Source organism: Bos taurus, chromosome 12 (genome assembly GCF_002263795.3).
Source record: "Bos taurus isolate L1 Dominette 01449 registration number 42190680 breed Hereford chromosome 12, ARS-UCD2.0, whole genome shotgun sequence".
Classification (NCBI taxonomy): Eukaryota; Metazoa; Chordata; class Mammalia; order Artiodactyla; family Bovidae; genus Bos; species Bos taurus.
The window spans coordinates 29,211,347-29,223,521 of NC_037339.1; the positions used below are offsets into that span (position 1 = coordinate 29,211,347).

The 12,175-nt window shown below is 41.7% G+C and overlaps 1 protein-coding gene across 2 annotated transcripts in view; it reads right to left on the reverse strand.

The window, feature by feature from the left end:
• Positions 1 to 959: 959 nt before the first annotated feature.
• RXFP2 (relaxin family peptide receptor 2) overlaps positions 960 to 12,175 on the reverse strand; it is a gene marked incomplete at its 5' end in the record, with an annotated part of 98,540 nt that continues 87,324 nt past the window's right edge. The window contains 4 exons of one of the 2 annotated variants that reach the window (XM_059892002.1): positions 960 to 2,202; positions 5,720 to 5,938; positions 8,854 to 9,264; positions 10,070 to 10,299. In XM_059892002.1, the coding sequence (XP_059747985.1) occupies positions 1,943 to 2,202; positions 5,720 to 5,938; positions 8,854 to 9,264; positions 10,070 to 10,299 (1,120 nt within the window). The remainder of the gene's footprint in view (positions 2,203 to 5,719; positions 5,939 to 8,853; positions 9,265 to 10,069; positions 10,300 to 12,175) is intronic. The other variant, NM_001304277.1, reaches the window with a different exon arrangement.

Below are 12,175 nucleotides of genomic sequence, written 5' to 3' on the forward strand. Positions count from 1 at the left end.
AAACAGTTCCCAGAGCCTCACTTCCTGGCCCATGCCTGATGCCTTTCAGGAATGGGAAATTGGGAGATACACATTTGTGCTAAGACTGAAATACCCAAGGCTCAGGGTCTATTCCTTATTTATGCTTCTGATGTTGGGAAATGTATTAGGAAATAAATCATATGATGTTCAAGGACTAGAAAGGACATTTAATAAAATAGGCACATGGGGAAGTAACTAATCATAGTGAGGAGACAAGAGGAGGAAAATTTGAAACTGTAAGAAAAAAGGGCAGCTTTGTCGATGGGGAGGGAAATTATTTCTAGAATAAATGTGGAAAGATTTCACTGATGTCAGAAATATCTCACGTGATCAAAATAAAGGAACTTACGTGATGGTTTTAGTCAATATTAGATAATAACAGTAGGTCACCAAAACAGGTGTGATGCATCAATTCTGGAATTCCTTTCATCCTGGGTGCTACTAGATAAATAAGCAGTAGGAGGTGGTCTGGGGTTCTCACCTGCTTACATTTCATCTCGTTAAGGGAACTCCGAAGGAAGTGAAAAATAAAGAAATTAAGTTACTGCTTCATGATTTGGAAAAGAGGGGGAAGAAAAAAAAATGTAAAAAGCATCTTGTTAACTGAGGTTATGTGTTTGTTTCTGAGTTATATTCTCTACTAGAGAAAAAGTGGTTAATAGTCAATAAGCCCTATCACTGGTCTTTGCTGGTCTTCCCTGGTGGCTCAGCAGAAAAGAATTTGCTTGCCAGTGCAGAAAACACAGGAGACATGAATTCGATCCCTGGGTCAGGAAGATCCCCTGGAGGAGGGCGCAGTAACTCACGCCAGGATTCTTGCCAGGAAAATCTCATGGACAGAGGAGCCTGGCAGGCTACAGTCCATAGTGTCGGACATGACTGAAGCTACTGAGCACATGAATGTGGTCTTTGTTGAACTTAAAATAATACACAGACAATTGCAAAATAGAATTTTATTTACCTGATTCTTTTTTTCACATATAATCTTTCAGTACAAAAACATGTCCAGGCCTTCATAAGTGCTTTTCATTTTCCAAAACGAACAAACTTACTAGCTTTTTTGTTAAAAACAGTGGGAATTTATTTGAGTCCAGTATTCTTAAATCCCCCTTCACACTTCTCTGTGTGTTCTGTGAAGGCAGAACTTGCCAGCAATAGGGATGATGCTCTAGAGAAATTACATTTTAAAACATATGGAAATATAGTTTTTGGCAGTTGTAATGCCCAATTTTCCTCTGTGGTATGGGCAACCTTAAGAAAAGTATTTTGAGAGCACAGCTCTTCTGACATCACATACAAGCCAGAAAGGTGAAGGGTACCAGGTGAATAGTCAGCACGCCCTTCTGGTCATATATTAGACTTCGAGCCTTGTGCAAAGTTCTGCTTTCAAAGCTGCCGCTCCACTGGCCTCCTTAGGGAGGACTTGAGGTGAGTGGACATCTCAGAAGTCCTTTTGCTATCACTTCAGCAGGATGCTGATGGATTCATTTGACGTTGAAAAAGCAAGGAAAGCGATTTAGGCTTAATGCGATTATGGCCACGCTAGAATTAGATGTCATGAATGTTTTCATTTAATGACAGTGCAACTCAATTTAAGAGCAGACTGTGCAGGGCCAAAGGGCGGGCATCCATTGGTAGGTTGGCCGTGCTGCCGAGATAGAGGTCCACTGCCCATCAGCCTGCTATTTATGGGTCATTAGTGCCTCGCAGGCACGTCGGGGTGAGGAGACCCTCAGGTACAGTCCTCAGGTGGTAAACACCACGGCTGCCATCGGAACGTCATGCCCGACACCCTCCTACTATGCTCCCAGTGCAGTCAAGTTTTGCTCTCAGTAAAGATGAAAAGCGTTGCAGGCGTCATCTTCCAAACGCTGTGCTTTTTCAGGTAGTCCCTTTGAAGCCCAGTGCTCCAAAACCGTGACTAGGAAATTGGTTTCACTATATTGTCCTCGAGGTTTATTTTGCTCAAAGCCCCAGGTTTAAGTGCGGAGGAGTCATCCGCCCACATGATGGAAGTAGACACGCTTTTTTTTTTAGTTTTGAAAATGGATTTTCTCCGATGTTTGTGCAGCAGCTGTTTCAACTTGTCCTTGAAAAAGCTGGTTGTGAGAGTGTAGAGGATTGGGTTCAAGGCACTGTTTACTGGAAGGAAAAAAATGACGACCCAGGAGGTGATTGTGTCTGGAGAAGGAAACGAAACGTGAAAGAAAGGTGAAGATTTAATACACACAAAACACATTACATGCTATAGTTAATGCCATTTTTGAGAGGGCTACCTGTTCCATCTAAGTCTTCTCTGACCTTATGGAAAATCTCTTTGCCAGAAGAGCATAGGAGCTACGGATTCAAGGTCCTACATGAACTTTTCTGAGTTTTAGTAACTACTCTGTATTTGTTGTAAAGCAATATGGGAGGAAACATTATGTGAAAACACTTTATAAACTATAGATTGATACGTACTTTTCTAGTTTCTATTGCCTCTCCTTATAGAAAAATAGGAAAAAGAGCAATTAATTGGACAATGTCCAGGAATCTTCTGGTTTAGAGTCAGATCTGAACTTGGTCTAAATTTCAGTCCTGAAGATCTTCCTGCCTTACACTACTATATTCAGAATGGAGTCAGAAGATCTGAGGAGCAAAAAATATATATCTCAAAACTCAGTGAATTCCTTCTGTGTGAAGCCTTTCAAAGGCTAATAGAATATAAGGGAAATGTAAGGGAAATGTTTCACAAAAAGGGAGGAGATATTTTGGATGACAGAGCATTTTCTGAATTTAGTTGTCCCTTGATATCCACGGTGGGACATATACCAAAATCAGCAGATTCTTAAGTCCCTTATAAAAAATGGCATAGCATTTGCATGTAACTTATGTACATCCTCCCTTTAAATCATCTCTATATTACTTATAATACCTAATACAATGTACTTGAATGTAAAGAGTTATAAATACAATGTAAATACTATGCAAATATGTGCTAACACAAGGCAAATTCAAGTTTTGTTCTTTGGAAATTTCTGGAAAACTTTCCCCCAATACTTTCGGTGTGCGGTTGGTTGAATCCATGGATTTGGAATGCAGAGGTACGATGGGCCGACTACATCATTTACTTGGTTAGGATGAAATGTGTTTTCCTCCTCAAATAGAGCCTGACCCTAGGCTTGCACACTTCTTAGCTCTGAGACTGTGGGCAAATCACTAAGCTCCCCAGACCTCAACTGCCTTATCTGTGAAAGGGGCTGATGATAACTTACATGACTGATGTCCGGGAGCTGGGCCGGCTCTGCGGACGTCCCTTTTCAGCACTAAGCCCTGTGGTTCTCCAGACCCACCACACTCTGCTGCCTCCTCCCCTATCTTCAGAGTCAGAGAACTGTCATCTCGGGAGACCAGCATCCTGCCTTCCCCTCTCCCACTCCTTTGTGACTGCAACCTCTTGCTTCCCCACCCCGCAGTTTCTTATCCTTCACACACTGTTGCTTGCTCTTCTCTTAGTCCCGCTCTTCCCTACATCCTTTCTGTTCTTCTTCCGGTTTGCTTTCCATCTCTTCTCTGACTACTTATCTGCCCCTTCCTCCTCCCCTTTGACCTCTCCCTTCTCCTTTTTCTATGTTTGCCTCTCCTTTTTTCATCCCGTCTTCTCTTTCTTTTCCTTATTTCTTTTTAACTGGAAAGAATATGAAAGAAAAACATTTGTATTTAGCATATCTTAGATTGATTCAATGAAGTTTTATATTACTATATATTACTTGTCCTTAATTTTTTAAAAAATTAGATACAAACAGTATGTGATGGAAGAAAAACTGGTTTGTTTTTTTTTTTTTGTCTATTGAGTCCTTAAAGGAAGCTGTGATCAGGAATGAGGTGTCCCGTTAGTCTCAGGGTCACTCGGTGGTGTAAGGTTAGATCATCTCAGGACTGAGATGGGAGGGCTGAAGCCGGCTTACCTTTGTGGCTGAGCCCAGGTACTATTGGCCACCTGTCATGGTGGAGAAGACCCCACAGTTCTTGGAGGGTGGGGAAGGGGTGGGTTTAAGTTTTCCCAACACCATGGGAAGTTGGGCGAGGAAGGAGAGGCTTAGTCAAGTGTGGTAAAGACTTTTCTCCTGGTTCCACTGCGACATTCAAGACAAACCTCAAACTGCTGAACTATAAAATGTAGAGAAAGACTAACGTGTGGCCCAATAATGTTTCATAGTAATTTCTTCCTGATCTGGTTCCCTATCATGGTCTGAAATGTCTTAGACTTTCTCCGAGAATGACGATTACTACCCCTGCTATCAGGCTTCCCTGGTGGCTCAGTGGTAAAGAATCTGCCTGCAAAGCAGGAGATGCAGGTTCCTTCCCTGGAGAAGGAAAAGGCAACCCACTCCAGTATTCTTGCCTGGGAAGTCCCATGGAGAGAGGAGCCTGACGGGCTACTTACCCTACCATAGGGTCCCAAAAGACTCGGATAGAACTTAGCAACTAACGAACTACCACAACCCCTACTATCAGAAAACCTTGTCGTGAGACTAAGCTGATAGGTTAAAGGGACGTGGTGGGTGTTGTGTGGCATTTGTAAGACATCTGACAAGCCAGAGGGAAATAAATAGTTGGAGGAGATTTTTACTTAAAGAGTCTGCCTGCAATGCAAGAGACCTGGATTTGATTCCCGAGTTGGGAAGATCCCCTGGAGAAGGAAACGGCAACCCCCTCCAGTATTCTTGCCTGGAGAATCCCATGGACAGAAGAGCCTGGGAAGCTATAGTCTGTGGGGTTGCAAGAGTTGGACGTGACAGCGACTAAGCACACACACACGTTTGTTACTTAGCCATCCACCGGGCCCAGTGTGACAACCACATGGCCAGGGCCGTGAAACAGACTAGTGGTTCTTAACCAGGGGGGTGCACCTCAGAATCTCAGGGCGATCTTTTCTAAAATATCCATACCCAGGCCTTGGTCCCTACAGACTGAATTCAGAGGCAGGCTGGAACCTGGGCATAGACATTTTGTTCTGTTTTACGCACCTTTGGTGAAGCACCACTATCTAGCTCCGGTGGAAGTGAGACACTAAGATGCGGTTTTTCTCTATCTCCTGTGTTTTTATTATTCTAGTCAGGCTTACACCATTATCCAATTCCTATCTTAAAATACTGATTATAGAACACTGAGGAGGGCTTCCCTGGTGGCTCAGTGCTAAAGAATCCGCCTGCCAATGCAGGAGACATGGGTTCGATTTCTGGTCTGGAAATATCCCACATGTTGCAGAGCAGCTAGGTCCATGCACCAAAACTATTGAGCCTGTGCTCTGGAGCCCACGGACTGCAACTGCTGGGTCCACACGCCCTAGAGCCCGTGCTCTGCAACAAGAGAAGCCACTGCAATGAGAAGCCCGTGCACCGCAACTCGAGAGGAGCCCCCACTCGCCACAACTAGAGAAAAGCCCGCACAGCAAGCAAGGCTAGAACAGTAAAAAACAAATAAAATTATATATATACACATATATATTTATTTTATTTATATAAAAATATATATGTAATATATAATATATTTTATTTATATACGTATATATGCGTATATAAACACTGAGGAAATCATAACTCAAGCTGTAGGGATTTATGGAGAATTCACTACACGTAAGACCCTGTATTCTGGCCTCGTCAAACAGAGGACGAAAGCAGACACAACGTGCTTGGGAATCATAGAAGGGACTGACCTGGTATTTCCACCCGGGAGAGGGAAAGGATTTTAATTACAAATACAGGAATCCAGCAGATGGCTTCAGAGAACACTATAAAAAAGAAACGGTTCGCGACAGCCACCTCTCTTCCCATGTGACTCCTCTCATCTGAGGTCTGCAGGGCAGTTTTTTGAATGGAACAGAACATGACAGTATAGGAAAACACAATAATGAGGAAAGCCAGCAAGTTCACACCTGTTGGGAAAAGCACAGCTCTTAACATCTCGGGCGTATACATCAACAGCAGAAACACTCTATTACTTAGATGTTTGGTATGGTGCCTTTTCCAAGAACCATTCTTTGTATTAGCCAAGTGGTAATCAGGTAAAACCCTGAACTCACGGCTATAAACTGGAATAAAGGCATTGGGTTGGCCAGATCAAAAAGATATTTCAAATACATAAACACATTACCAAGAATTATAGACTTTGAAATTCAGATCTAGGTCTATCATGGGGTAATCTGTAGCTTTTTTAAAGCAGGAAAAAGGCTACTTAATTTTTTATCTCTCTGCAAATTCAAACCTTAAGGGATTACTATAATCACATGTACATATCAAAAAATCAATATGCCCTATTCCTTTATCTTATAAATATGATTAAGATAACCTTGGGATATCAAGAAGATAATAGCATCAGAAACATTATTTCTCATGTTTATTGGTCTTAAATCAAAATAATACCTAGGACAAAAAAAAATCTTTATTTTCCTTCAGATTGTCCATAGTCATCTAAACCCAAATTCAGAACTCTTTAGACTATTTTAGAAAAAAGAGTAAGAGAAAAACTAAAAAGTCAACTATATGAATTACTGCTTTAGAGCCACTTATCCCACGATCGTGACTTTTTGGTCACTTTGTTATATTCTTGCTACCATAAAAATCCTGAGGGCTCATCTTATTCCTTATAGTGAATGTAAAATATCCATATAATTTCAAAGTTGTTTTAAAACGTCCATCTGAGTAGATTGTATGTAAGACTAGTAAAGTCTAGGGAAAAATACTATAAACTCATGGTGTTTCATTTTTTTTATCCAAAACATTTCGCATGGAATCTCATTACAAAACCATACAATTGGATTTCACAAAATGGGTTGATCTTAGGTCTACTGTCAGAAAGTTAAGAATAAATAAAAAAAAAAAGACTGTTAAAGATGTTTCTCCGGTACAAATCCTGAAAACAGACCTATAGAAAGGTTCAGAAGTGTATGTTCTGGAAACACCATAGGAATGTGAGATGTTAACAACAGTGGAATCTGGTGAGGCATGTCTGGAATACAGGAAACTGTACTGTCTTTGCAACTTTTCTCTAAATCTAAATATATTCTAAAATTTATAAATTATTTTAAAACTATATATTCTTATTTTTAAGCAAAAATATTGGCCTTTAAGTCTCCATGTCTCACACATAAGCTGTGTAAACGCAGATGATATTTGTGTGTGTGTGTGTGTGTGTGTGCGCGTGTGCTAAACCCTGTCAACCACCCCACACCTCCACCACAAGATCCAGCCACACAAACTTCTTTTGCCCTGTATCTGGGCCTGTTCCCTGGCTGCGGGTCTCTGACTCCTGGAACACAATGTCTGCCTTCACTTGGCCCGTGTATCCTCATGCTTTGGGCCCCCATTTGGGCTAATTTTTCCTGAGGCGCCTTCCCCGGTCCTCAGATCTTGGGCTTCTAGGACAGTCTGCACTCCTCCTTCCTGGCTTCTGTCAGCTGGTGACACAAGGACGTGTTTACTTGTCTTCATCCTCCTTGCTGGCTGCAGGTCTGTGGGGACCAATCTATTTGATCTCCAGTACCCAGAACAGTGCCTGGCCTATAGTAGGTGCTCAATAAATCCTTTTTGAATCCATGAATATAAGGTAGTTAGTGTGTGTGTGTGTGTGTGGCTATGCGTGTGTCGGGGAGGGAAGTTTTCCATGAAGTGCACCTCTACTGGGAACGGCTTACATTACTGCAGACATGATATAGCCATGAAACACAACTACCAAATAGGCTTGTGTGTGAGAAGTATTATTAAAATGGTGCAAATTAAGTGTTTTCTTTTTCAGAGGGAGAAGGAATAGGACCAGAATAGCTGGGAATTGTGCTTAGGGCCATTTTGTGATGGGCTTTAAAGTGACTAATTTAAACTTAACCCTGGTTGTAGGGGTTCCTAAAGGTCTCCAAGCAGAGGATACTCAGTCCTTGGGATACTCAGGTGGTGAACAGATAAACAGGAGAGCAAAGACCCCAGAGGCCAAAACACCAGCAAGTACTAATGTAATAATTCAGGGTGAAGGTCATAAGGCTTTAAAGAAAGGTACAGCAGCAGATAGAGACTGAAAGAAAGAGAAGTCAGAGGCATATTTTGAAGAAAAAACATTTGATGAAAAAGAAAGGATGACAGAGCTTATTTCTTCCTTAGATGAGGGGACCAGATGCGAAGGGGGGAACTGAATTGATGATACAGCCCTGGTTAAAGACAGAACACAGAGATGGCCTTAGTGCTAAGCAAGAGAGATACCTATTAGACAATATAAAACATTTTTTTAATCTTTAGGGGCTAAACTTCTCATTCACTTGTAATAGAAAAGGTTGGGTTTTCTTTTCTAACAAATTAGGAAGAATTAAGGAAATGGAAAAGCACCCTTCTGTTGCTGACTCTAGAGCTGCATTTATGAAAGGCAATAAACTTTTCTGGCATTTCCATTCAAATAATCTCCTGCTAGTGAATTTCAAGAATTTTGTTATTATTATTTATTTGGCTCATATCTAGACTGTGAAAAAATGAGTTCAAATAACTTGGAAGGGTCACAGGACATGGCAGTGAACTGGAATTCCTCCAGATCATTGTCATTGTGTATGAACATAAAATCAAAGGGTCTCACAGATAATAAAAAAGATCATTTGGAGATCCTGACAGTATGTTTTTGTTTTTCATACTAAATCTTTTAATAAAAATTTAATAAAACACTTATAAATATGCAGCAAGAACTTTTCTTTAAAAAAAGGAGACAGTCTTAACTATATTTGCTTACTTTCTGAAATGGACAAATATGGCTTTACTGAAATTTGAGGTACTTCTATCAAAATGATGTTTGTCCAGGAAATGAGAAATAAGTTACCTAGGAAAATTCCAAGAGAATACCCTTTGCTTCCAATATCTTCTGTTTGGTCATAATAAAGTGGGAAACATACTCCATTTTTTCCATAAAAGTTTCCAAAATAATCCTCTTTCCACAATGGAGTCACAGCTATTAAGAACCCCACAATCCAGATGCAGATGAGGACGGCCAGGGTCTGCCATTTTCCAGGACGAATGTTACTGAAGGGAAAGACAACGGCCAGGAACTTCTCCAGGGTCAAGTATGTGAGCAAGAGGACAGAGACCTCAGTGGACAGCATGGCCAGGAAGCCCAGGAGGCGGCACTGCAAGCTCTCCATCCACAGCAGCGCGTACTTCTGATACTGCCCTCGGTACTTTAGATCGCAAAGGCCAATGAAGAACAGATACACACCCATCAGGCAGTCCGCACCTGTTGAAGAATCACAGAGTGTGTGTTGGCAGTTTCAGCATCTCTGTCTTCGTTTTCTGATTAGATCTGCTTCCTCTATACTGTCCTAAACGAACTAACGTAAACACCCACAATAGTACTTAGGAGTACTGTTTGAAGTCAACAGACTTCAAAAGGTATATTATCTCTAAAGTACTACACTGCATCTTTATAATTTTGAAAAAGTGGTGGTAGGGAGATAATTAGGGTTGTGGGGAGCCTGGGCTTCCCAGGTGGTGCTAGTGGTAAAGAACCTGCCTGCCAATACAGGAGACATAAGAGACACAGGTTTGATCCCTGGGTCGGGAAGATTCCCTGGAGGAGGGTATGGCAATCCACTCCAGTATTCTTGCATTGAGACTCCTATGGACAGAGGAGGCTGGTGGGCTACAGTCCATTGGGTCATGTAGGGAATCTAGGTTTTAAACAGTAAAAAATATAACTTACATATTTAATAAAAGCAGTAATTTTCTGGGCTTGAGGAACATGGATGTTACTGCAATTAAAGGTTAAACAAAGCATAGTTTTGTAACCTACAACCTGTCCTTCTATAATCCATCCCTTGACTCATTGACTCCCTGTTACTTCATTTCCAAGACATAAATCACTGCAGACTCATGCAATCCAGAACAGAGTAACCAAAGAGAACAATAGGACTTTCATACTTAAAAAAAAATTTCCCAGAATATGTAACTCATATTAAATGCCATTTGCTGAAGGCTGATATAATCTAGAGCACAGCACACTGAAGATACCCTTAATCCATTTACACGGGAAATATACTTACAGCAAAGGATTTTGATGGACGTAGCGTGAGTCGTGTTTTCAGCTTTAATGAAAGATCTCATGCCAATGACAAAAAGATTTCCAAAGCAGGTTATGAAAGCTATAACCCAGACAAATACTCTGAGGATATTGTTAGCCAAGAGGTCCTCAAATGAAGAAATGCCGTCAGTCAAGGGCATACATATTCGGACATGGGGAGCATAGGAGCAGTATCGAAAGTTTTTGAAATAACTAAAGTCAAAGGGAAAAAAGAGTCACTTGACAGCAATGACACAGAGACGACAGGTGCAGTCCTATCTGGGGCTGCAGCTGTGGAAGGCGTGTGGCTTCACTAGGCTCGGTTATTTTTGTTTAGTAGTGATTATGGGAGGACAGAGTTCTTCATTCAGTATTACTTTACTCTAGGCAGTGTTCTTCCTTTAAGGTGAAGAACCTGAAGAACACGGGATCTGTGGCAAGGACGTGAGAATGGGAAGTCTCCAGGGCTCTAATTTTCCCTGCCACATTGGGTGTGTTATAAGAAGTTGATGGGGGTGTTATAAGAAGTTGATGGCCATTGTGAAACTGATATTTAACAAACTTTCAGGGGCTTGGGTTTGGGACATTAAGATTCTCACTAAAAACATTACTTACTTTTAAGTCTATTCCCTTAAACTAGCCTTCTTTTCCCTGGTAGGGGCAGGAAGGGAGGGTCCGTGAGACTAGGAAAATTCAGTCTCATGGCAGCGAGTAGGAGAAGCAGCTACACAGATTCCTGGTCAGGGCCTGGAAGGACTTAAACCATTTCGAGAAGAAAATACAGGCTCGTCTGTGATTGGTGTGTTTATGATCTAAGTGTGTGCAATCTTCAAGGGTTTAAACTGGGGAGGTCATTTGGATTTAAGGTCATTCTCCAAACATGTTATTTTTAGGATTTTCTCCCATAAAACTCGTTCTATTTTTTTATTCATTTACCATTTCTTTCACTTCCTTTCTCATCTAATCTTTTCTTTTTTTTTTTTTTAATCTGTTCATTCAATTTTGCTAAACTAGCACGTTAAAGAAAGCTTTACTTTGCCTGGCTTCCAGGCCTCCTGTGATTGGACCCCTGGCTACCCTGATGATTTCACCACTTCCTGACCATGTTCCCTCCACCCAGACACGTGGGCTTTCTTCTGATCCTCAGACAAGCAGGTTCACCTTCTTTTCAGTGTGCTGCTTTTGCTTTTCCCTCTGCCTGCAAGAACCTCCCCCCAGAATTGCCTCCCTCCATTCAGGGCTGCTTGACTGTCACATCTCTGACTTCTGGGGGAACCATCCACATTCCCTTCCTCCATCCCTTGAACTCGCAACACTTTCCTTCCCAGCATTTCTTCATCATTTATTTGTTTCCTAGTTTACTTTCTGGCTCCCGAAGCTCCATGGAAGCTCCATGGGGCAGATTCTTCTCTCTCTTGCTGATCCCTGTGTTCCCCCTGGCCTGAGGGAGGCCCTGGACACACACATGTGTTAGGCAAGCAGATGAATGGTTTAGCTCTGGCTGTGTCAGGTACCCCCGTCCTCAAATAGCAGTGGTCCAGCCTCTCTGCCCGCTGTGACCAGGGCAGGTGGGCAGGTGGAGGTATTTCAATAAACAATGGACAAGGAAGATGAAAGGAGAATCACTAGGTCCCTTAGTAGGGAAGGAACCACGTTCACAGACTTTCTGTTAATTGTTGGGTCCTTCTTGACCTCAACCCGAGGTTCACGTTTAAAGCAGCTGCTTCTCCATCAAATTCTACAAAGGTTGAATTTCTCTGTTCTAAGAAGACCTCACATTCTGCCCGCAACAAGGAAATGCTAGCCTCATTAAATATTTATCTACTGGAGCCACAGAAGGAGAAGTTATGAAAACCATTTGGATGTACATCGAATACTTGTCTTTGGGTAATCAGTCCTGCTGCATAAACATAAACAAAATGTTCTCCCCAAAGTGCACCTTCACACTAACCATTTCAGCCACTTGCTGCACCCAACTTGATATCTTACATCGAATCCTCCCTATTGTTGTGGATGACAAGGGTTAATTTTTGAAATCAGAACATATAGGTTACACAGTTGATAAAGAAATGATCATGTCATATACACA